Genomic DNA, 26694 nt, shown 5'->3' on the forward strand with positions numbered 1-26694 from the left:
TTTCGCCGCCCTCACTTGTTTCTCCTCTTCCCGAAATTAAACCTAAAACTACTCAGATGGATCCCATAATATTTAGTTGTAACGGCATTTAAAGCAACTGTAGATAAATAGAATTACCATCACCGTGTGCTGGAGATGGAATTAGCAGTAAATTGTTACGCAGTACTATAATATTTTGATAACGACTATAAACACTTTGACTGGTGTGTGCTCTAAGAATCATGCAGCCCTTCTTGTGAACCATGATCATTTATATTTGTACACAAAACTTTATTTTTTGTATCGCTCGGACGTCGTGCTGGACCTCTCTTTGGCACCTGGCACGGCCCGCACGGCCCGCTCGGACCCCCGACTCCACAAAAGTGACGCATTTCGTAGCGGTGACAACACACACACACACACACACACACACACACACACACACACACACACACACACACACACACACACACACACACACACACACACACACACACACACACACACACACACACACACACACACACACACACACACACCACACACACACACGCACGCACGCACGCACGCACGCACGCACGCACGCACGCACGCACGCACGCACGCACGCACGCACGCACGCACGCACGCACGCACGCACGCACGCACGCACGCCCGCACGCACGCACGCACGCACGCACGCACGCACGCACGCACGCACGCACGCACGCACGCACGCACGCACGCACGCACGCACGCACGCACGCACGCACGCACGCACACACACACACACACACACACACACACACACACACACACACACACACACACACACACACACACACACACACACACACACAACACACACACACACACACGTACGTACGTACGTACGTACAGCGGTGAGCACTGTAAGGGTGAACACGCGAGCGCGTGGCCGACGGCACTATCAGCGCCGCGTAACAGCCATCGTTGGAAACATTGCACATGCGCAGCATGTGCTTTGCGAAACACTCTTTCCACCGGGCGCATCACGTCATCGATACGCTTGTTCGTCGTCTGCTAGCCGCATTTTTTGTTCGCTGAGCTGATACCTTCTGCATTTCAAGGTCCATCTGGATTGAAGATTGGCGCGTGAAGGAAAAAAGTGAGTGTAAGAGGGATAATTATTAAACTTTTTATTCAAGAAAATTGCACTTTTGCAATTCAAGTTAAACAAGACCATGAGAACAAATATAAAAACATGAGCAAATCTAATAGTGAGTCATGTGACCACTTACAGCAACGACTGCAGCTATTCTGGACGGTAACGAGTCGTAAAGTGATCGAACATATTCCCGATCGGCTTTCAGCCTTTCCCACTCGTTGCTGACTTGCGCCCACAACTGGTTAGAAGTCGCGGAATAAAGGGGCTTCCTTGCCAAAGAAGCTTTCAGACGGCCCCACACGTTTTCTATCACATTCAGGTCCGCTCCTTTCGGAGGCCATTCCAGTAGCTGCATGTGCTGCTCCGCCTGGAACTCCTTGACAGCCCGCGCCGTGTGTATCAGTGACCGGTCCTGTTGGAACAGGTAATCACCGTCTGGGAATAAACTGCTCGCATATGGCAACAGCACATTGTTCAAAATGTTGCAGTATTGTTCCGACGATAAGTGTCCACGTATACGTTGCAGGGGCCCTAAACCATATCTTGAAACAGCACCCCACACGTTCACACTCGATCTCCCACTGGCAGAAACACCTTGCACGTTGTCCGGGTCGTTCCTGCGTGGCATTGTGACGTTAACTAAAACAATTGCTTTTCAAAGCAGGAAGTTTGCCTCACCGTGTGCCTGGTAGTCTCCAAACACGCAATCTTTGGTCTTGTCGCGTCGAAAACGTCGACTCATCCGAAAAGATGACGCGACCCCACTCTTCTGATGTCCATGCTTCGTGCAGCTCAGCGAACTGCCGTCGTGCGTCCTTGTTTGCCGCCGTTAGTAGTGGCTTCTGCGCTGCGACGCGACTGCGAAGGCCCGCAGTACGCAGGTGACGTCGAACAGTGGTGTCCGAAACGTCCAAATCCAAGTCCTCGCGTATTGCTGGGGCTGGCAAGAAAGGGTTACGAACAGCAGCTGCAACTATGAGGGCGTCTTCATCGTCTGTGGTAGCTTTAGGGCGGGGCGCGCGGGGTGCATCCTGAATGCGACCTTCATACTTGTAGGCTTGAATTATCCTGTTCACAGTCTTCAGGGGCCTATTAACTAAAGCGCCAATATACCGCTGGGAATAACCTTTCAGGGAAAGATCGACAATTGAGCGCCGTTCATGATCGGGAACCCTAGCCATAATACGATCTGGCGACAGAATGAACGGTTGCGAAAGATGTTTGGTTGTTTTATATACGGCGTTGCATGCACAACAACTTTGAAGGGAACGAATAGACACGCCCCCATAGATATACAAGTTTTTTTGTCTTGTTCTGTTCAAGCACAGATGTTTAAAGAAATCTTAATATGCAGGGTGCATGGGCTTAGAAAACAAAAATGCGGCTAGCAGACGACGAACAAGTGCATTCATGACGTCATGCGCGCGGTGGAACAATTATTTCGCGGAAGGCGTGATGCGCATGCGCAATGCTTCCAGTGATGACCGTAACGGGGCGCTGACAGTGCCGTCGGCCACGCGCTCGCGTGTTCACCCTAACAGTGCTCACCGCTGTACGTACGTTTGAAATGTGTGTGCTTGTTAAATCACCTTGCTAATTATTCAGTTTCCGACGTGCCTTGGCTAATTAGGCCGCCATTCTTACTGTGACATTGAAATGCGTTGTAGTGCGCTGGGCGTAGTCAATCCATGTGACGCAGGCACTCCACATGCGATCGATGGATCCTCCATCAGATCTTTACTCAAACTCAGTGTTGCCACGGGGCAGCGCTCAGGTGTAAAAACATGCAGTATATTTGTCCGATATCATGTGGAGTCATCCTCGCTCTCATACACTCAAAAACACAACGAATGCCATGATTCAGACATACTTCTACTCCCTCAGACTCACGCTAGCTCCAGTTTACCGCATGATCATTCACTCAGATTCACTCTCGCTAGACTCAGGCTCACATACTTGCACGCAACTTGACTCACTAAACGGAAACTTACACCTACTCGGATTCAGCTTGACTCAGCTGACCCACCCAAAATCACACCACTCAGACCCGGCTCGACTCACTCAAACGCAAACACGCACCTACTCGAAATCAGCTCGACTCACCCAGATCTCGGTCACATCTACTCGAACTCAATTATATCTCGGAATCACTTCGGCGCATCCGCAGTCAGACTCACACCTGCTCAACTAACCTCGGCTCACTCAGCTAGACTTAGCTCGACTATATACTTAGGCTAGCACTCCTTACACTGATTCGGGCTCACTCAGACTTCAAGGGTCGCTCTGAATTTCAGTGAGTCGACTCATGAGCAATGTTGCCGGCCTATGTCTGCGACTAACTCATACATTTTCTCGTGGCCAGTGTGTGCTTTCTTTCTTTTTTCTTAAAGCACCTTTTAACTTTAGCGGTTGGATTTGTTTTGACATATGAAACGGACGTTCTATCTGAACCGTCTTTTCTCGCAGCAACAACACGAATAGGTGGTGGGCAAAGGCTCGACTGGGCTAATCGATACAAAGGATTAACGATTTCCAGACTAACTGTGATCGCCAGAGGACCTTTACTGCGTACTGCAAACGTTGTACAGCGGCGATCATTTATTTGGCTCACATATCAGACCGCGGCAGCCGCAACATGGAATCGAATATGTAATTGTGGCAGCCGTTGACTCACCGCCGACGGACAACGCAGGGTATAGTAGTGAAGCGCTGTTCGGGTGCGATAAAAGTGTAGTCGTTGTGTACGTTGTATAGGCCGGTAACGGCGCCTCTGTCACCGATCATGCTTGTAGGCCATGGACTGCACTGCCCAGGCTGAAGTGTTGTCAAAAGCCTTACTGCTGTACCAGCAGCGTTGGGAAATGAGTCTACCTTTTAGTTTACAAGCGAAGCTCTTCTTGCCTCTTCCCCGTGTTGGCTCTTTCAGTAAGGCGAATTTTCTGGTCGTTCTGTTAGTTGGAATAGACCTTTGCTGCTTTAAACGCTCACCTGAAGTACGCGGCGTTATACCCACAAATAGGCCTGGAAAGAAGAGTAACGACTCAAATGAAACGGCTACCGGCACGGAACTTCACGACTACGCCCGAGCTTAAAAGCGCGACGACAATCGCTACTGCTGAGGCAATATGTACTTTAACTCACGAAATACTTCTGCCGATGCAGTATTCTTGCAAGAGTGTGCTTTCACTGAGCATTATACAGGATATGCGCATACAACGTAATGTTTGTTCATAAACGCGATGTCAAAAAGTGGCAAAGTGCATTAAGCCATGAGGCGGACGTCAGTATAAAGAAAGGGAGCGGAAAGATGAATTCGCAGTAATCACACATGTCCACATGTTGGCTCATAAGTTGAAAAATGTGACATCCCGCTATGGTGCCAGAGTGGTGTTCTCGCCACAAAATAAACTGGGTAGCATTTGTGCCAATGCAAACCAAAAAAAAAAAAAAAAAAAGCAAGCAGTCTGTCAAAAAAGAAGTTGCAGTGCAGTTCCTGCGTGACTAATGTGGTATATCAACTTCGCATCTCGTGCGGGAATCCATATGTCATAGGAAGATGGATCGTTGCGACTGTGCTAGGTTAAGAGAGCACTACAGAAATGTAAAAAGCAAGGATAAGTATTGGGATTTCGCGGCCCACTGCGCATCATGTGGATGTACACCAATGTACGACAAGACTACTGTGCCGGAAACAGGTCTGCATCAGCCAACCACTTCTGTGACCCTCGGTGATAAAGAAACCGAGTTCTTCCTTAGTATGCGCCAGGGAATGTAGGGACGCCGCAAGTTTTATTGCGATTGGGAATTATAGAGGCACTCAAGGCGCATTTCCGCCGTCGTCGTCACCGTGATGTTCTGTATGAAGTCCAAGGGAAATATCATCCTGGCTGCGCGCCGTATGCTGTGTGTGCGAGTGAAAGCGTGTGAGGATGAGCGGAGAATGGTGACTCAATCACGCGCGCGAACGAGAGGAAGGCGGGGAGGAAGCGCGCCGTCTTCCATCGCGCGCAAGGCACCGGGAGTTCTAAACCTTGTGGCGGCTGCGTGTAGCGCGTGTGAGCGCGCCTGCGCGGGCCTTAGTCCGAAAGCGGTCTGCGATGGTGTCAGAGCCTAGGTGCGCCGATGGCTGATAGCTTCGTGTGAGCTGTGTTCTTGCCGTTCAGTCTGCGTTGAAGTGAAAGGCCGTTAGTACGAAGGTCACTTCGCTCGCTGCTGCCGCCGCGCTTCCTCACGCCAGCGTTTTGACAGCTAGTGTCCGCGGTCATCGAGTGAGATGTGTTCATGTTTTCTCGTGCGCGCGTGACACCATACTTGTTAATTTAGTTAGTAAACCAATGTTTACAAGTTTATACGACCGATAAAACTACTATCCTTACTTCGTATAACTGTTTAATAATTTGCTATCACAATCAATGCTTCACCATTCGGGCGAAGCTGCCAAGTTTTTCAGTCATGCTTGTAAAAAAAAAGAACAGGAAAAAGAAAGAGGACAAATAAATCGAAAACAAGGATAATTATCACAATCAATGCTTCACCATTCGGGCGAAGCTGCCACGTTTTTCAGTCATGCTTGTAAAAAAAAAAGAACAGGAAAAAGAAAGAGGACAAATAAATCGAAAACAAGGATAATTACGGGAAGATTCGCATTCGGGTGAGTACACATGTGACAGCTCACGTGAGTTCTGTGCGGAGGGTAGATTAGAGTCGTCACATTATCTGCGTTTACGGAGTGACATACGTGAGCATCAGCTTTTTGGGTGGCTATCGATCGCGTTCTTCCCTTCTGCTTTTGTGTTTGTTCTAGCCCTTCATTCGCAACACGCGCATTGTAAGGTTCAGCTGCGCTGCGTGGGCCCATTTGTGAGTTAGCGCCCGTCCTGTTTTCCTTGTCGTGACTTGCGTTGCCTTACTCACAATGAATGCTTACCGAACAGCCCGGTTGTCCGTTCTAATGTCAAAAGCTGCCGCATTGTTCGCGGGTGTAAGAGTTTGTTTTAATTTTTTTTCTCCTAACGCAGTCAAACGTCAGCTTGTACGTGAACCGGCTGACATCGGACGAGTCGGTGCTGCCGTACGAGTACCACCAGTAAGTGTCGCACCAGAGATAAGTGCCTGCCGATACTTGCTTCGTAATTGATGTCTTTTTCTTGCTTAGTTGCTTTCAGTGGCGTAGCCAGAAATTTTTTTCGGGAAGGGGGGTGGCGCACCCACTCTACCGGGGACGGGGAGAGGCGGAAAGGGGGACTGGGAAGGCCGCATACTAACACATATATTTCGGGGGGGGGGGAGAGGGGGGGTACGTGCCCTGTGTGCTACCCCCTGGCTACGCCACTGGTGGCTTTGCATGTAAACTGGCTAATTGAGCTTTTTTGTTCGCGTGCTTTAGTTAGCATGCTTTTGTCAGCCTCCGAATTTGACCCACTGGGATTCTTTAACGGGCACCTGTATCTCCATCGGAATACGGCAGCCGCGACCGGGAGTCAAACCCACGACCTCGTTCTTAGCAGCAAAACGCCATAGCTAGCGCATCACCCCGGCTGGTGCCAATACACCTTCGTATGTTGCCTTAATGCACCAAGGATAGCCGAGCCTGCTCTTTTATTTCCTGAGTTGTGTTTTGCAGATATTGCTTCATCAAAATCGGAACAGGTTGCAGAGCAGTAACGTTGTGATGTTCAGGATGTTTAACCTAGAAACGATTGTAGTTCAGCTCCGTACGCTATTTCGAGCTTGGGCTTGTGTTCTCGATTCTGTTTGATACTTTCACTTTTATGTGGCGCAACTTCTGGCGGGTCGTTTAGCTGTAATGAGGAGCGGTCAATGTAGTCTACAACTATGAGACGTGAAAATAACACCGGAGGAAAAGTTGTTGGTGGTATGCCGCATCTTTCCCGAAAGTAATCGAACGAGAAAACTGCATCTGCAGTGAAAGCGACCTGTCTGCCCTCTTGCCTTCTTTTCTGCAGTTTCGACTTCTGCAAGACCAAGGAGCCAGTGTCACCGGTCGAGAACCTTGGGCAGGTCGTCTTTGGTGAACGCATTCGCTTGTCACCTTACAAGGTAAGGTCGCGGACGGCACGTATTAGTGCCGGTTGCCTCTTTCCGTCTACCCATTCCTTTGTTTTATGATCAATATATGCACATTACGTAACGAGCGTGAGCCGCTTAAATGTAACTAATTACGAATCTTTATAGCCTACGTGTGAATTAAGTCCTTCGGCGTTTCAAATAAAATAAAATTATAAATTGTGTCGACGTACGCATATATAGTTATACGTACTGGAAAACATCCAGAAAAGGGTCCTGAAATCGAAGAATGCACCGGGGCTGTCAATTGTCGTGCGACGGTTGTCTACTCCTTCCTTTGAGGCGCATCTATAGCACGAAGCTGTTGCACATTTAAATACATTCTTATACCGTATAGAAGTGTTTGCGCGCTCAGGCTTCGATAAAAGGAAACGACGATTAGTGGATTGAAATCACCAGGAGATTATCTGGAGCGTCCTCAGATCTATGGGCACTCAGAATAGTTTGTCCGGATAGCCCTAAGAAAGACTGTCGACGTTTTTCTATTGCACATATAACAGATGATCTGTAGCCATATACACTGTATACGTGTATAAGTGTATACAGTGTGCGTTGTATAGGTTCTATAGTATCGTAGCGAAGTAGACTGGCGTGTTGCCTTAGAGGTGTCAATGACGTCTCGCTCAAGGGGAGGATTCGCGGTCTCAGAGCCTGACCAGTGACTACGATGAACTATTGGTCAAGGGACGTTTCCACGCGTTGCTATCGTGTGGTTACTTGAACCGTGTTACGATGCACAATAGAACTTGTCTGTACGAGACGTATTTGTCCATTTAGACTTCTACGGACAATCTGTAGGCAGTGCAAACTAAATTTTTAAGCACAGGTTGGAGAATCGTGCAATGACTTCGAACTCGATTCGAAATGTCAGTATTCGACGTTGTCGTATTTTTTTTTAGATTATAACGGGTGCAGTAAAACTTATTGGAGCCTCTAAAGAGAGAGACCTGTGATTACTGTTTCTGATGATTCTGCTGCATCGACAGCAGCGACTGTAATGCAGAGGCACCAGCTTTTTTTGAGGTAACTTATGCGCAAACATTTCCAATCATTCAGCAATACTGCATATATATATATATATATATATATATATATATATATATAGTATACTGCCAATAAAACTGGTTCAAGCGGGACGAGCAACACAAATAACAAAGTGTCGGTATTATGGAGAAAGCATCGTAGTGTAAGAAAAAGAAACAATAACAAAAATGATCAGTATATATTCATACAATGCGTCGTAAGGTTACCTCGATTTCTCGGTTTTCTCGATATAAACAAATCAATTTATTATTTGGCTGGTGTCAACATCGTGACGTCCCTTTAAAACAACCTGCGGCGCCCCTGCGGTATACCACCATTCTATCATTTAACAAACAGAACACACTGTACACACTGCGTATAATGAGACGTGCTATTCCGTCTCGCTGTCATGGTCCACCCGATGACTGAACAGAATTGTTCAGTCATCGTTCAGCTATTGTTCAGCTATTAAAATGACAACGTCCAGTTGTGAACCGAAATCAATCTCTTCTTTCTTTTAATCGGATCAGCATCATGTTTCACTTTGTGGAGAACGCTCTTCTCGAATGTCGGTGTCGTCGTGCCCGCCGTATTAACCGGAGTTGCCCTGAAACTGGCCGCGCAGATCCGCTTCCTGGAGAACCGCACGTGCGTGTCGTTGTGCAACAAGACGTACAGCTCCGAGGACCCAGCCTCCATGAGGAAGCTCGACAAGCTCAAGAAGGGCATGCTCAGGCAGTACATGCACCACTGGTGAGCAGCAGCACGCGGATGCCCAGCCCCCTTAATTGTGCCAGCGTTGTTGTTAGGTCGCGTGCAGCCCTGACGAGTAGAAAATAAGATACGTCGTGCGGCAACATTACGGGTGCATTTTGTTGATGGGACAAAAAAACAAAACGATGATGAGGACGATGACGATAGCAACAACGACGACAACAGTGACAACGACAAAAATATTTGTGATGTTTCTTCCCGTGCACTAGAACCTGGGCTTTTAGCCTACAAGAGTAGCAAGACCGGGGGGGTATGGGTATGGGGGGGTATGGGTATGCTCTAAGAAGTACAAAAATAAAATGCTGAGCGGGCATAGTAGTACTATCAACACCAGTTTTCATAAAAAATCTGAGCATATCTTTAGATACCGCCTTTACGTGGCATGCGTGGCCCAATTCTACCCCTTGAGCTGGATTACTCGTAGAGGCGGACATTACCTGAACGCGAAATCGACATGGATAGCAGATAATTGACAAGATGTCAATAATTTCGTTTTAAAACTAGTCTTCTTATGACACACATTGCAACTTTATTGGAGCCGGTGAGTTCCCGAGCATGAAAGAAATTCTGAGACTGGCACCTTCTATAGCTTCGATGCATCCGTTCCCAGAATGTGCGACACGATTAATTGGTGTTCCAGTTCAACTTATGCTGCATCATTTAAATGGTAGTTTCGTGAAAAATGTGACAAAGAAATCTGACTTTTGCCGCAGGTTTAATCACGTTTCTTTTTTTTTTCAAGACTGGTGCTAATTTCGAAACTTCTTCCAACTGGACGTGCTTTGAGAACTCACCAATTTTAGTTATCAATTGCAGTTGCTTGAAATGCCAATAATTCAAATTTGGCTGCACAGAAATGTTATATGCAAATAACGCTCACCTGCTCGAGTAATCTGCCTCACACAGTGGAAGTGTGGTATCTATAGCAAATGAAAAAAAATTCTGTTAGGAATAAGAAACACTTGGTATAATACTACTGAACGTATCTATTAGAAACTATGCCGGACATTTCCTTTTTTAACTTTTTTTCTTCAAAATGGTGTGGGAAATATATAGCACGATTCGGGCCGTTCAGGTTAATTACTTGATGAGGCGGGCACCACTCTTCCGACAAAAAGGAATATTCATTTTGATAATGAAAAGTAATCATTAATTACTTTTTAAGTTCGTCAGTTTATTGCACCTGGCACGAATGCAAAATTGAAGCCAGGCAGTAGTGAAGTTATGTCCGATTTGAAAAAAAAACCGTAAGTCTAGCAACACTTTAGAAATATCCGCTCTCTAAATCTGAAAAAAAAAAAATGCATTGGTGTAATGACTTTCCACTTAAGACAATCTCGAACAGCATAGTGCACGCTTTTTGTGAAAGTTATAACGCCGATGTATTACGGAGCACATTTTAAGCACGGATGTCTCGAACTTGGCAGTAGCCTTAGGCCTGATTCGCACAGCCATAGTCCGCCGCGTCCCGTCACCGTCACGTCACCGGCGTCCTTCGGAGGAGAACCTTTTTAACGCGATAGCGTTAAAGGCCACGTGTCCCAGAAAAATCCGACGTCGGTGTCAGTCTCGGCGTTGGTGTCCGCGGCCAAGAAAATCATCCCGAACCAACCCGACCACGCAGGCCCTCTTCGTGGCGCACAGGCGCTGGTGAACTAATCGAATCTCTCAAAGTAAAATGCGCCAGAAAAATCGTAAAGTATGAATTCACCACAACCTTGTTGGCATTTCAACTTACTTTATGATGTAATGAAGAAAATTAAACTGACGGTTCAGATAGCTGTATGATGCGTACTTTATTATCCGTAGGGGGGGGGGGGGCATTACATTATCGCACGAGAGACAAAACGTAGAGGAAAACACAGCAGTCTAGAAAATGTGTATAATACGAGCATGTTAATAGGAATGATACATATCATGCAGCAATAATATAAAGTATGTACCATATATCAACAAGGTCAGAATTCCAAAATATCGCACATTCTATATAAACACAAGCGCACGAACACAATACAGTGCAGTTGCACAGATAAAATGAGGCGCTGACTGCGTTGAACAACACAGCGATGCGTTGCTAACTGAAGAAAATAAAACTGACGGTTCAGATAGCTGTATGATGCGTACTTTATTATCTGTAGGGGGGGGGGGGCATTACATTATCGCACGGGAGACAAAACGTAGAGGAAAACACAGCAGTCGAGAAAAAATATGCATAATACGAGCATGTTAATAGAAATTATACATATCATGCAGCAATAATATAAAGTATGTACCATATATCAACAAGGTCAACTGTAACGACATTTTAAATACTCGTGTGGACCATGTAAAGTATCGCTGTCCTTAACTTGGGAGAAACAACGTTTACAACAAGAAATGTCCACCGCGAACGAGAGTTTTTTGTTCAAAAATAACAGCCTAGCATGGCAGCCGACCTACAAACTTTTGCAAATGTTTTTCTTTTATTGCGATAGCAATTATATGGACACTCAAAAGCAGATTTCTGCCGTCGGCGTCGCCGTCGCCGTCGCCGTCGCCGTCGCCGTCGCCGTGAGGTTCCGTATGACGTCAATGGAGATGAAATCGTGGCCGCGCGCCGCCGAACGCTGTATGTGCGAGTGAAAGGGCGCGAGGGACGCGCTCTTTCACGGGGAGTGAACGCACGGCGGAGAACAAACGCGCGTTCTGCGCCGTGCTTCCTTAAGGGCTGCAGAAGTAGGCGTCTCTTTCCTCCTTTACAATCACCATATATGTAGAGCAAACGCGCCTTCTTCCGATGCGCGAGAGGCCGTGGGGGAGGGGGGGAAGGGGGAGGGAAGGGAGGCGACGTTTAGCTGCGGCACCAAGTGCCTATTTATATCAGAGGCTCCGGCAACAGTCACCAACGCCGCACGCATTTTGAGCGAACGCGGGCAAAATGCCGACGGCGTCGACAACAGTTCGGCGCGTTGCCGGTGCTGCTGCATGTCCAAGTTTATACAGCTGATAAAGCTAATATCATTACTCCGTATATCTCTCTACAAATTTGCTATCGCAATTGATGCTTCACCTTTCAGGTGAAACTGCGACAACTTTTTTTACTCAATACCCGGCATTGTGAAAAGTCCGTAGATCATCCCGTATTTCAAAATTGGAAGAAGCTGCAGTCTTCCTCAATCATTGACGACTGCAGTGCCGTAACTGCAGCTAGTGAACCCTCTCAAATTGCACGTACAGAAAATGGGACTGTCTAGCCGACGTTCCAGTTCCACCGCGCCCATTGATCATACTGCTTTTAGGGTGTTTGAATGGTCTCGTCCTCTGTGCTTGAGGGAGGCCACGCAGGCAGCCTGGCGACAACGGCCACGCAACATCCCGGTAGGGCACGGAGGAAGATTATTTAGGAGTAGAAACTCCCATCAGCGCGGGCGCTCGCGTGCGACCAGATATAACGTCACATTATTATGCGCCGATGGGGGCGCATGCAGTGGCGGCGCCTTGCGGCACGTCATGCAAGCAGCAGCGAAAAAAAAAAAAAAAAAAGCAGCAGCCCGGCGGATCGGTGGTGCCGCTCGGGCGCGTTCTCTTCGGCGGCGCCCGTGTCTCCCGCGCTCAAAGTAGACGACACAGGCGTTCGGCGTTCGCTTCAGCGTGCACGCCGTAGCGTTGTTTTTGTGGGCCTTTAAGTCAAACAGTAACTGTTCTTGTCGGTGTCTGTTCGAGGGCCGTAATACTAACAGCGCTTATGCGTGCAGTGTACCCTTGTTCGGAAATTGCTAGCCTAAGATGGGATGCAGGTGGGATGCGTGAGTGCCCTCAGTAGAAGTTGTGAGGCGCGCGGCCGAACGGGAGCAACGCGCGCGGCCGCGAACGAGAGAAACACATGTGACCGGTTGCCTTGGCAACCAAGACGGCGGTAATTTCTTTCTCAGCCGCCAGGTGCCGCCAGCATGATAGTGGCTCCGCGGGCTTGTGACATTATCTGGTCGCCGCAACTGGCGGAGTTTCCACTCCTAAAGGTTTCTTGCTCCGTGCGGTAGGGTCAGTTTGGATGTTGCGATTTCGTCGTGCACTTAATTTAGGCCTTTTGCAGAGTGCACCTGCAAAAGCGACACGAAGCTGTCTGTCACGGGTACTTTAAAATATTATAAAAAAGCCATTTTCAAAGATGAAGGCAGAAAGAGTAGAGTTTCATCTAGAAAGAATATCACATAAATGATCGTCCTGAAGAAAATTGCGAAGCACATGTTGCTTTACGGAACTCTTTTTTTGTACCCGAAGGCATTGAAGGAAAAAAAAAAAAAAGCTCCTGAATACACCATAGCTCCTTGCTGCAGATACGTCGAAACCTGGCATGCGTCCATGTAACTCTTGCTGTATACAACAGACGGTCGATGAAACAAAGGCGCAAGCTGCCGTTTTAAAATACCTCCAAGTGATTTACAAGTCTCCGGTCTATCGCCTGTTCCCGCATTTGTCCTTGCCATTTCCCCATCGTCAGCGCGGCTGTATATATATATATATATATATATAGTCACGCGTACATCCCTGTGCCACGCGCGCAGGATCGTGGACAACATGCCGGTCACGTGGTGCCGCTCGACGACCGAGCTGAATGGCCAGATGTGCAGCATGGGATTCCCCATGGGCTGCTACACGTTCCGGAGCAGCATTCCCCGAGGGATATGCGGCATCTATGTGAGTCAGGTGCACTCTGGCGGTAAAAAACGGAAACTTCCATCCTCATCTTCGGCCAAGCGGGCCAATGTGTGCTCATTTCCGTGGGCAACTAGTTTTCTTTTAAGAGGCTTAGATGGACTAATTGGTTGTAGGTTTGATGGAACACGGGACACAGAAAGGTGCAATTTGTTTCCTTTCTCTCTTTTTTTTTTGTTGGTGTCATACCTGTCAAGTGGTGACAAGAAAAAAAAAAAAAAAAAAAAAACCTGCGACATTGCGCTGCGGGGAAATTGAACCCCCTCTGCACACTCAACATGGTTGAAAATTTCGGCTGGCTTGTACATGTTAGAGTAACGGTGCATGAGACAAGGAGAAAGGGAGAGAACGCGAAAAAAAAAAAAAAGCTCTGGACTGTGATTCGTCGATAAACTTTCTCTGACCTATCCCAAATGCGATGCTATTCTGCCTAACCGGAACATGTGAATGCACTTGACTTCAGCGCACTGAGTATATTCGTATAAACATTTCGACGAAAGGAGTAGCATGCGTATTATACGGGACGTTCGACGGGCTGCGTCCTGTTATCGACAGAGAAATAAACTCTTTTAAGTACTTTTTATTGAAAACAAAGTGCGACATCAATGACTGTGCACTGAATGAATATCTAGCTACGTTGCGATTACGTGAGTTTACGCGTGCAAAACATCATTCTATACTGCCTTGATTTTACTTTAATACAGTCTGCTGCAGCGCCTTCCAGTAACGTTATATAACATTGACGCATTTATCGGAATTCCATCATAATTCGTCAGTGAAGGAGGCACAATGAAGCAGCAACGCCGCGTGTCGCGTGCCAATTCAAAACTTTGCTTTCGAAAAAATGAAATTCCGACATTGAGTGTCGCGCGCGAACATTCCGGCTTTTTTACGAAGTGCGTTCGGAATTCCTTGAAATTAGGGAAGCGGAGATAATTAAATGAGTTCCCCTGGTTCACTTCTACCACAGAGGCACCCATTTGAAAATTATTCGCTGTAGTAATTAGACAAATAAGTTGCAAATTAGAATAATTAACTTTTTAGACTAAAGACCTGTGCGATTGGTCCCAATGGAAGAATTGAAGCGCGCCATTTGAGGTGCTCATAACTGTTTTTAGAAATAGATAGATAAAGAACTTTATTGAGGTCCTGAAGGAATCCGCCTCAATTTTATAGGGGGAGGATCGCGGGCCGCTCCCACGTAGGGACGGGGAGGCCTAGCCTCACCGCCGCGTCGTGGGCCTTCTGGACAGCCTCGGGTTGTTATAGTAGGACCGGGTTCCTTGATCATGCAATAAAATTCACCTTCAGAGAAGTCTTGATGATTTCCCTGTAAATAGGGGCACCTCCACAGCATGTGAACTGCGAACTCCAGTCTGGACAAAGTGCTCAAGTGTCTTAATGACTGTAAGTGGAGAGGCTGGGGTATGTCCCCGTCTGAAGCATGCGAAGAGAGATTGTGTGTGGCCGAGACAACTTTTCGTGTGGGAGTAGGAAGGACCTACGGCCCATTCGATAGTGTTTCGTGACCTCGTTGAAAGTAGTCAAAATGTCCCTAAAATGGAGGCTGGGGGCTGATTCCTCCGTCTGAGTGGCGCAAGTCCCGGTGCAGGCCGCACTGATGGTCCGACCCTCCGAAGCCCGGGCGTGGCAAGTGAGACCTCGTGCCCAGGAGTGGGCTAGCTCATTGATATGGGAAAGGCCCCCGACCTTCCAGCCAAGATGAGCAGGGAGCCAAGTGATGGTGTGGTGTGTGAGTTCTTTGTGAGCGAGAGTGCTAAAAACTTCCTCGCAGATGGGGAAAAAAAGTGTTAACGTTGCTAATCTTTAAAGTGTGAATAATTCCGGCCAATTACACAGAGAAAAGCGAAACTGAACAACGGAAAAGCACAACTGCCACGCCCTTAATAGACGCCCATCCATGAGTGATGCGACTGCTTTCCTTCATGCCATCGGGCGAGCATGAAGCTAGTGCGATCGCGTCTTGATAAGAGCGGTCGCATGATGGAACGGCATTTTCAAGTCGCCATCGCGGCTTTTGTTTTGCTTTTTTTGTTGTTCAGAAAGTCAAATAATCTAATTTGCATAATGACTTCTCTAAACACTGCATCGAATCATTTCCAAATTTGTGCCTCTGTTGTAAATGTAATCCCGAGGAAATCATTTAATTATCTCAGCTTCCCCAATTTTAGTCAATTTCGAAAGCATTTCGCGAAAGAACCCGGTATATAGATAAAAAAGACCCCACTCCACCAACCGTTCAGTGCCACCAGAAAATTCGTCAATTGTGCACGCGGTACCTTTATATATTTGCCTACTATGGTGGCTCGGTGACTATGGCGATAACTTTGTGTCACAGGTTCCGTTTCTCGGTCCCTTCGGCCGCATTTCAATGAGGGTGATAGGCAAAACTGCAAGTGTACTTAGATTTACTATAGGTGTGCGTCAAAAAAAAAAAAAAAAAAAAAAAAACAAAAAAAAAACCGGTGGTCGATCAATATCAACCCTGAGCGCGCCTATCATAGCCCCAGGTTGCTTTGCTACGTTAAACACCACAATGAATGCATGAATGAATGACTCCATCAATGAATAAATGAATGAATCAATCAATCGACAATCAATCAATTGGTCAGGCCAAGATCAAAGTCAAGGTCAGTTCAAGTGAAGTCATACTTTATTTACTGTTAACTTTTCCTTGTACGTATAGCCCGTGTTCACAAAGAGTTCTTACGCTAGAGCAGCATCGGTTCTCTATGAGCACAGTTCGTGAAAAACAGAGGCCGGCCAATCGCATTGTTGGACGTACTATATATACAGCGAATTCGACCGTTCAATGCAAGCAGCACTAACAAACTAAAAGCGTAGTGAATTCGGCCCGCATGTCTGCATTCTCTCGCATACTTTGTCCAATTTTGTTCCACTAACCCCTTGCAGACTAGAGATTTGCAGCTGGCCTTTTCACTTTAGCAGAGCCACAAATAAACGGAATAATAATAAAAAGAGAGTAATCGCACAAGCCAGACCAGCATACACTACTGAAGTGCGCAGGCTTGGCGCATTCTCGATAGATATGTCAAGGCTGTTGTTCAGAGTCGTCAATTAGTTCGTTAAAACACCCCCTGTCCTTGACGGCAGACTTAAAGTTCTTCGCGCAGCCGCGCGTTAGCCCATATTTCATGGACCTAATCGTACATCGAGGCATGAAAGTTTTGAGAGCTACGCTTATACCTTAGGTCTTAAAATTAGCGGTTACCTACGCGCTAACATATGGAACAAAAACTTGGACGTTAACAAAGAAGCTCGAGAACAAGTTAAATACCGCACAAAGAGCGATGAAACGAAAAATCTTAGGACTAACGTTAAGAGACAGGAAGAGAGCGGTGGGGATCAGAGAACAAACGGGGACAGCCGATATTTTAGTTGACATTAAGCGGAAAAAGTGGAGCTGGGCAGGCCATGTAATGCGTAGGATGGATAACCGGTGGACCATTAGAGTTACAGAATGGATACCAAGAGAAGGGAAGCGCAGTCGAGGAGGGCAGAAAACTAGGTGGAGTGATGAAGTTACGAAATTCGCAGGCGCAAGTTGGAATCAGCTAGCGCAAGACAGGGGTAATTGGAGATCGCAGGGAGAGGCCTTCGTCCCGCAGTGGATATAAATATAGGCCAAGGATGATGATGATGATGATGACGCGCTGCAGATATCCTTCGCAGGTTTCTTTTTATGGCCACAGAATGTGGTTCGCGAGTGTCGTGTGTGCGATGTGTTTCCTCGCTGGTTTTTTCCCCCCTAAACGTGGTTTGTAACGCAGGCTAACTTAGGACGAAGTGTAAACGGTGCACTATGCAACGCTTCATATTGACTACGCTGGCTTTTGATACCTCAAAAATTTGATTTAAGCACTGGAACCTTAACGCATCGCCTATATCAGCGTTTTTCATGCGCTGGACCGATTTCTTTCTTTGCGTACGTAGTCCAGCAAAAAATTGCTAGTGGATTGATTTCTATACTGAATTTTAAAGAAATAACATTTAATTATTGTCTAAATAGAGATGTATACCCTCGACGACCAAAAGTAAAAGCGAACCAGTTGTTCTAATTTCTGTTTTTTTTTTTTGCTTTGTTTACATTTTCGTTAAACTGTATTCGGGTATTACAGGGTTAAAGTTACGGGCGAGCTGGTTGAGAAAATGCTATCGCATTACAGTTGCTCAGTTGAAGCATATGAGGACCTGCGAGTTCCGTTGTGTTTTTTTCTTTCTTTCGATAATGACACGTGCAGTCGGTCTACTCCAAGCCGGAGACGTTCTACCTGTTCAACCACGTGGACCTGACCATCTCGTACCACAAGAGCGAGAAGGAGTCCTGGGGAAGCTCCTTCATCGAGGAAGGAGGGCGCATCATCTCCGTCAAGGTGCAGCCTCGGAGGTCAGTGCGTCCAGTGGAGGTGGCACAGTGCTCTCATGCGAGTACGTCTAACTCTCCGCGTCGCGGTTCAAGCGGTAGCGAACACGAAACGTGGCTTAGCAACGTCCCTCACGGTCTGTATACGAAACCATCGCCGTCGCAGCGGTCAAAGGTTGTCCTCGGGAAATATCCTCCTAAGACCCCTTGTAGAATACGTACATATAGCACATTGCCTTCGACATTTTTTGGAAGTTAACTCCGAAGTGATTACGCAAAATATTCATTCTGGGCATGAAGTGCAGTGCATGTGTAACTGTAAAGAAGTGGTTTACTAATATTCATCCGCTTTCGAGGAATTTGACACTCAATTGGTCTTGACCTCTGTGTCGTTACAGACGGCCAAATGCAACCTAAAGGTATGTTTCGAAATGAAGTTAATCAGATTGTGTGACATGACATCAGGTGGCAGCAACATGGCAATGTTCTACACGTAGTTCCATCTTCAGCTCTGCGTTTAGGCAATGAATTGCAGTTTTTACCATGACAAACATCAGATGATGGAGATAGTTATTTTTTTCACGTACACGGAGATGCAGTTTTTGGCATCTAACCGTGGTATCTAAATTTTAAAAATTGGTGTTCAAGTTCATGGCACAACAGTACACAATAAAAGCCACCTTGAAGACCGATTACATTCCGTAGTTGTCTTCGGTTCTCGGGATGATATTTAGGCACTGTGCAGGGAATGGAAGACGCTGCTGAGTGTGACGTCACGAACACAACGGCCACACTGCTGTCCAGTCCCGGGACGGCAAAAGAAGAGAAAAAAAAGTGAAAAACTCTATTGGTACAAATTTTCTTGAAAGTCGAGGTTAATACGATGGCCATGTTCGGCCATGAATCTTGGCTACTCAATATCACACAAATTACATGTAAAAAAATACTGGGTAAGAAATGACGGTTTTCACGTGGTCACATTCCACGGCTAAGCAGAAATGCAACGCAGAACTTCCGGTCCCCTCAGGCAAAGTTAATCGTGGCATACGGCGGACTTCAGCCACACATGTGTGTCAGAAGAGATCGAGCAAATGGTGTGCAACGTTTACGGTGTAATTGTGCGGCCGCCTCCATAGAAGTGAACGAGTTGTGAGAAAGTCTGTGAAAGTGGCGCCGAGCTCACCAGGATTTCTTGGTGAGGTGATATAGGCGTTTCCATGGAGAAAAAAAAAAAAAACAGTTCTCCCCGAATGTAATATATGCCGCTTACATTGTGAAGGGAAAGAGGACTATATTTCTTGACTGGATGCTTTTAAACACTTTGGCCTATCAACTGTAAGTTAGCCAATTCAGTGAATGTTAAGCGCTATATTCCTGTAGAGTTCATGATACTAACCTTTCTTTGATTCCTCTTTGGAACCACGTGTCCGGGAGTGGCGAAACGTACTTCTCGCGGAATGTTGACTCGATGTCAGTTCCGATGCCGCTTATTGAATCACGTGTAAAACGCAGAAAGGCTTTTATGTGAGGGTACCCCGGGACTTACTTGAATAAAATTTGTTGCGTTTGAGAGAAAACGTTACTCTATAGTGACTGTAGGAAGCATAATTTTGATTTAGGGCCTCGAATTTCGTTGCAGAATTTACTAAAAATCGGTAAGCTTAAAAAATAAATAGTCGGAGCTTACAAATCTAACTCTGCAACAAAAACATATTGCATGTTCTGCAAACTGCATGTGTTAGAGAATCTAACGCGGGCAATTTCACGATATGAATTTAAAGCTTACATGAATTTATTACAGTGTTTACGAGGGTCCTGCAAAAGTACTATTCACACAATGGTAATTTTCTGAGCAATGGTGTAATATACTAATTTTGTCAGCTTTGGATATATTGTTAGGTGCAGTTTACAAAATTGTGCTATAATATTTTTTTGCTGAGTTACGGAGTTGTGAATTTTATAGTTTCGTCTTTTCATATTTTGTAATTTTCAGAAATATTTATAACAAAAATCATCAACATAAAAGAAAATTGCTCCCAACGGTCACTAGATTTGAACATTTACTTAAAAATCCAACAAACCCAATGAAATTTTGTTCAGTGGTTGCCGAGAAATACGATTTCTCCTTTCCCATGTCTCCAGATAGGGGCCTCAGACCTAGAACGTACAGTTGACCCAGTAATTATGATCTTGACCTGTTGGCCGAAACCTGCATTGTTTCACGTTCTGTGCCACTAAATCTTTCTTACCTGAACATCATTGCACAGTCGAATCTTATTAAACAGAACCACAAGAAACCTGAGAGATGTGTTGCGATAAACCGGACTTCCGTTTACCGACAAAGATGTGCAGGGGTTATAGCAGTTTGATGTCACACGCCCTCTTAATGCTGTTGACACAAATGGGGAGTATTAGAGACTCTAAATAGAAAAAAAAATGTCCGACGATTACGATCCCTAATGCGAAACTTGAGCGCAGGTGTATACGTGTTTTTATTTCTCTATATATTCAGGCGAAGAATTTGAGACCGAATTCACCGCACCGACTGGCAGTGAGCCAGTGCCGTCAGCGCCTTCACAGAGGGAGGGGTAGTATAGGGACGCTGGCATGATTAGCAGCATCTAGGCCAGCTGTGGAAGACGACGAAGGCGCGAGCAGTGATATTAGCACGAGCGACAGTATGGGAACGCTGGAATCATGAGCGGCATCGGAACCAGCTGTGGAAGACGACGACGAACGCGCGAGCACTGGCACGAGCGCGTTCGAGCGTCCCCGCTCGGGACGCCGACGCTCAACCCGTCAACGGGCGCAGCTAAGAGATGCACTCTAAAATTATTTTAACTGTGTTATTGAATAACCCTTCCACAATACTAAAAAAAAGAAGCCAATGCGAGATGAGCCTTGGTAAGCAAGGAAAGGCGCAAAAACGAAATACTGGTTGCGATGCCGCCTTGGAATTGCCGCCCCATCACGCACCATGCTAGAGCGGGGTTGTAAATTAATGATGCAGTGAACAATTAGGCCTGTGTGTAAGTGGTTCTTGAGGAAAGGGAAAGGTTGGCGCTATCTTCTGCAGCCCTTGAGGGAGCACGGCTCAGCGCCAACAATTAGGCCTTCTTAGCGTTCCGCATCGTGAACGCATCACCAGTGATAAGGCTGTGATGCCATCTGCCAACCAGAAAAGTTGTCGCAGTTTCACCTGAAAGATGAAGCATCGATTGCGATAGCAAATGTGAAGAGAGCTATACGGAGTAATGATAGCAGCTTTATCAGCTGTATAAACTTGGACATGCAGCAGCACCGGCAACACGCAGAACTGTTGTCGACGCCGTCGGTGTTTTGCCCGCGTTCGCTCAAAATGCGTGCGGCGTTGGTGACTGTTGCCGGAGCCTTTGATATAAATAAGCACTTGGTGCCGCAGCTAAACGTCGCCTCCCTTCCCTCCCCCCCTCCCCCACGGCCTGTCGCGCGTCGAAAGAAGGCACGTTTGCTCTACATATATGGTGATTGTAGAGGAGGAAAGAGACGCCTACTTCTGCAGCCCTTAAGGGAGCACAGCGCAGAACGCGCGTTTGTTCTCCGCCGTGCGTTCACTCCCCGTGAAAGCGTGCGTCCCTCGCGCCCTTTCACTCGCACATAAAGCGTTCGGCGCGCGGCTGAGCCGTGCTCCCTCAAGGGCTGCAGAAGATAGCGCCAACCTTTCCCTTTCCCTCAAGAACCACTTACCGGCGACGATTTCATCTCCATTGACGTCATACGGAACCTCACGGCGACGGCAACGGCGACGCCGACGGCAGAAATCTGCTTTTGAGTGTCCATATAATTGCTATCGCAATAAAATAAAACCAGTTTTAAGGCTCGGCGCCGTGTCTGTAGTCCTAGTATAGCGTGAAAACAAACAGCCACATGCATCTCAATAATTACCGCATAACATATTTAATGATTTGACCTCAGCTTGAGATGAGACTTAGCGATGACGAATTTTGCCGCTTGTTTCTTGCTGGCAGGGTGGAGAGCCAGTAACAAGCGCGAATTCGGATCGAAGCGCGTGGTGGCGCTGTATGGGCGCTGTCATGTTGCCACGGTTATAGCGTGGCTATTACGGTTACCGGCGCGGTAACTGCTACAGTAATTCTAGGTATACGACGGGCATGCGCACAGGTCCTAGGATGTCACGCATCGTGGTACCGAATTACGTAGCGAGCAAAAATAAAACTCTCTAGTGTAGCCAGTAATCAGCCAGTTACGCCCGGAACTATATACCGCTGCGCAAGGATATTGCCTGTGTACGCCTCGTACTTTCGGCAGTGCTGACAACAGCTTGTGAGATGGAGTATAGTTAAATGTTTGTCGGTACAAAAATGGAAGACATCGTATTCACTGAACCACAACGGCCGCGAGGATAAAATATGCTTTGCGATCCGTGACGCCTCACTGACATACCGACCCTGGGGCTCCGGCGCGACAGTAATTTTCTCTTCTAATTTAGTGAACCTGTTACCATGAACTGAACGAAAGTGGGGTTTTCACAGCGAAAGCTGTATATGGCTAGGCGAAACGAAAAATCGTTCGCCACATGTTTCGAGAAACATTTCCATTGGCTGCGCCGTCAGTTACGCCGTTCTCTACGTCGCACCCAAGCGCGCGCGCCATTGGCAGCGCCGTTAGTGACGTTGTTAGCGAACGCGTTCCCGCCATTGCCACGTTGACGCTGCTCTGCCCGCAACGCCGCCTCCTCGGCTCGCCGTTGTCGCATGCGTTCGATATCTCGAGTTCTATAGCCCGGCGTCGTGGTTAGCAGCATCCGCCAGCCATTGGCGCTTGCGTTCCACTAGAAATAGAAACATGTAACCAATAATTGAGAAACGCTTCAATACAGCATCGGGATTAACCCGCTGCTACACATTGGGGCCGCACGTCTCAGCTTCGCTGGTTAACCATCTGTACGGAGTGCTTGGGCGGTGATTTTTTCAAGAACACTTCAACCTATCTGAACTGATTCACTGTTTCTCTTTAGTGTCCCTTTAAGAAATGAATGTAGCAGAGTTAAACAGAAAAAGAAAGCAAGACATTTAGCGCTTACAGCTTTATTCTGGACGACACGTAAAATTGCCGCGCGACTGGCCGCTCGAGACACTGTGCGTGTATTCGTGGGTTTCTGTCACGCTCGGAAAACCCATCTTATGTAGCACGTATTGAGCAACAGAAGGCTTTATCGTCAGTTTTTGATGTTACTCTACAATTTTCTCATTGACCCTTTTCATCTAATTATAGTATTTGAGAAGTTGAATAATTAATTAAGACTAAATATGTATTTAGGCGGAATCCAAGAAATAATCTGAGTATCTTCAAGCGACGGCAAACATTACCTTGGTTCTGTCCTGCTACGTGGCATTTGCATATTTTTAAATCTTGGTGCATGGTATAGTTGGGACTCCCTGTATGATTTCGCCACTAGTTCATTAGCCTATGCACTGTGGTTTACCAGTTTAACCGGTAAGGAGAATATATATGCTATGACCGTTGGCCTAAAAGGGACTTAGTGCCGCTGTGAACCCATACAGTGCCCGCCGCGAACAGCAATGAACATCACGTGATTTCTTCTCTTTCCACGCCCATCGCGGGTTCAGCATTTCGCACAAGCCCGGCTTGAACTGTAACTCCGGCGAGCCCATGGCACTGAGCTCGAGCGATCTTCAAGGCGAGCTGACAATCCCCTACTCCTACAGCGTCACATTCGTCGTGAGTACATTCGTTGGTTAACTGTAGTATCGCGTATAGCAAATGAATATGAGACGGTCCGTGGTTGTGTGAAGGTTTTTGCTTAAACCTCATTGCCTTTTCTTTTTTATTGAAAGCGGATTTCTGCCGTCGCTGTCGCCGTGAGGTTCCGTATGACGTCAACGGCGATGAAATCGTCGCCGCGCGCCGTATGCTGTATTTGCGAGTGAAAGGGCGCGAGGGACGCGCGCTTTCACGGGGAGCGAACGCACGGCGGAGAGCAAGCGCGCGTTCTGCGCCGTGCTCCATGAAGGGCTGCAGAATTAAGCGTCTTTTTCCTCCTTTACAATCACTATATACAGAGAGCAAACGCGACTTCTTCCGTCGCGCAAAAGGCCGTGGGGGGTCGGGAGGGAGGGAGGACCACAGCAGCATGTGAGCAGCATGTGAGGACCACATCAGGAGAGCATTTGCCGCTATACGTGTTCATTTGTTTTCATTTCTACACAACCAGATGCAATAAACTCGACACTGAAAGGGTTAAAAAGTTGTCGCAGTTTCACCTGAAAGGCGAAGCATCAATTGCGACAGCAAATTTGTAGAGAGCTATACGGAGTAATGACATTAGCGTTGTCAGCTGTATAAACTTGGACATGCAGCAGCACCGGCAACACGCAGAACTGTTGTCGACGCCGTCGGCGTTTTGCCCGCGTTCGCACAAAATGCGTGCGGCGTTGGTGACTGTTGCCGGAGCCTCTGATATAAATAGGCACTTATATAAATATAAATAGGCCGCAGCTAAACGTCGCCTCCCTTCCCCCCCCCCCCCCCCCCCCCCCCCCCCCCACGGCCTTTCGCACGTCCGAAGAAGGCACGTTTGCTCTACATATATGGTGATTGTAAAGGAGGAAAGAGACGCCTACTTCTGCAGCCCTTAAGGGACCGCGGCGCAGAACGCGCGTTTGTTATCCGCCGTGGGTTCACTCCCCGTGAAAGCGCGCGTCCCTCGCGCCCTTTCACTCGCACATACAGCGTTCGGCGACGATTTCATCTCCATTGACGTCATACGGAACCTCACGGCGACGGCGACGACGACGGCGACGCTGACGCAACGGCAGAAATCTGCTTTGGAGTGTCCATATAATTGCTATCGCAATAAAATTTCCGGATATTTTGCATCTGAATTCGCAGAGGAACGACCACATCCGTTGGTCGTCTCGGTGGGACTACATCCTCGAGTCCATGCCCCAGGCTGATATCCACTGGTTCAGGTGAGTGCGTGAGACTTAAATGTGCTCTGCAATGCGTGTCAAGGAAGTTCGATATTGGTAGCACAAAGATTTTGTAGAAAAATAAAAATAAATAGAATGGCTGTAGCAGTTAAGCTAGCCGTATACGGATACGTAATTTTGGATACGTAATGTGCCAGGTGTACATAATATGCAAACGGTAGTTTGCTTAGTGACGACAGAGCAAAAAAATGCGAGGTGGCCGTTAATTTTTGCTGGGCTGGCACGCCTTTCTGCCACCGTTAAGTTTTGCTTTCTCCTTTTAGACTGTGTCCGGTATTGATTGTCCTTGTCTACCATAGTGAACATTCGAACAGGAAGGCACTTAAAATAGGTTATTTGCCGCGTACTTTTACTAAGGCCTCACGCAATACTAAGCTGTTTTATATAACACATTAATTCGGCCCGTTGTTTAGTTGGCATCCGAGTCTTGGTACCTATATACAAACCGTATTAAACAACTTGAATCTATGCAAAGAAAATCTATTCGTTTTATCCGCCATTGCTACAGTGGAAGTTTTTCACCGACACAGGCACTGCAGTACATTAATCGTTCAACTACTCTTGTTGGGTTATCACACTGAATCTCTAAAAGTTCTGCATGCCATTATTAACTGTGTCTCTGGCTTTTGTGACTGCCTTCATATCACACTTGCTAAGGAAAAATGTAATCGTAGTTCTCAGGCTACCTCCGAATGTCTTGGTTTGACACGTTTGGCATATTCAAATAGTTTTTTTTTACAACGCACACTAGAACGTTGGAATTCACAGTCCGGCACTGTTTGTTCCTAGCCGTAAAATGAGTTTTTAAACGTCACAGGAGAGCACTTTTCGGATACGTAATTTGCTTTATCTGTATTAATTTTTCGACGAAGCTGTTAGCCTCTAGTTGGTCGGAATTTTTCGTGGGCTCGTTCTGTGCTCATCCAAAAACAGTACCGCCGTCTGGCGGCCGCTCAGGTAGACCTCAAGCGGCAGCTGGAAAATGGCTTTGTCCTTCAGTTTCCGCGTAACGGAAACATGTTTTCTCGTAGCTTGTGTGTTCGTCGTGCTTTACGAATTGTCTGACGTAATCTACTTCGAAAATTTCAATTAGTTCAATAAGGCACTTGCGCTTGGCGGAGGGCCGAGACGAATGACGATGCGTGAGGTACCGAGCCCAAATTCCGGTGCCGCTGGAAATCCACCGGCTTTTTCTAATGGGTAGAGGTGTTCCCTGGCCTGGCGCTCGGCTCTCGTGGGAGTTCGCATCTCGAAAGAGGGCTCATTAGAGATTTCAGTAGTTGTCTTTGGGCGCCTCTTTGTCCAACCACAGACGAAGGCCTTGTCAAAGAGCATCCGCTGTGGCTGTGGGCGGCAAGTGGTGCCGCCGGGTATACCTACCGGTAAAATAGGTACAAGTGCGCTCCCGGCCTGGCGCTCGCCCATTATAGGACCTCAACGCTTGGAAAGGAGTGTTTGCCACCAACCCGAAGGCGTCCCCACCGCTATAGGTGCTTGCGGCGCCACATGGGAAATGGCCGCCATGAGTGAGCGGCCCAAGAATCGCTTTATTTTTTTATTTTTTTTTGGGCTCGCGTCGGTTTCGATTGGAA

The 26694-nt window shown here is 47.1% G+C and overlaps 2 protein-coding genes and 1 long non-coding RNA gene across 3 annotated transcripts in view; 2 read left to right on the forward strand and 1 right to left on the reverse strand.

The window, feature by feature from the left end:
* Nucleotides 1-26694, forward strand: part of LOC119441492 (transmembrane 9 superfamily member 2) — a 271918-nt gene that overhangs the window by 85926 nt on the left and 159298 nt on the right. The gene's annotated exons all lie outside the window — the stretch shown is intronic.
* The window catches only part of LOC125943007 (uncharacterized), a 203004-nt gene that overhangs the window by 16705 nt on the left and 159605 nt on the right, over nt 1-26694 (reverse strand). The window lies entirely within an intron of this gene.
* The window catches only part of LOC119441495 (transmembrane 9 superfamily member 2-like), a 194004-nt gene that overhangs the window by 8364 nt on the left and 158946 nt on the right, over nt 1-26694 (forward strand). The window contains 5 exon segments of the mRNA XM_049661345.1: nt 6124-6191; nt 7072-7165; nt 8841-8968; nt 13534-13666; nt 17968-18113. Of these exon segments, the coding sequence (XP_049517302.1) occupies nt 6124-6191; nt 7072-7165; nt 8841-8968; nt 13534-13666; nt 17968-18113 (569 nt within the window).

This window comes from Dermacentor silvarum, chromosome 2, assembly GCF_013339745.2.
Source record: "Dermacentor silvarum isolate Dsil-2018 chromosome 2, BIME_Dsil_1.4, whole genome shotgun sequence".
NCBI lineage: Eukaryota > Metazoa > Arthropoda > Arachnida > Ixodida > Ixodidae > Dermacentor > Dermacentor silvarum.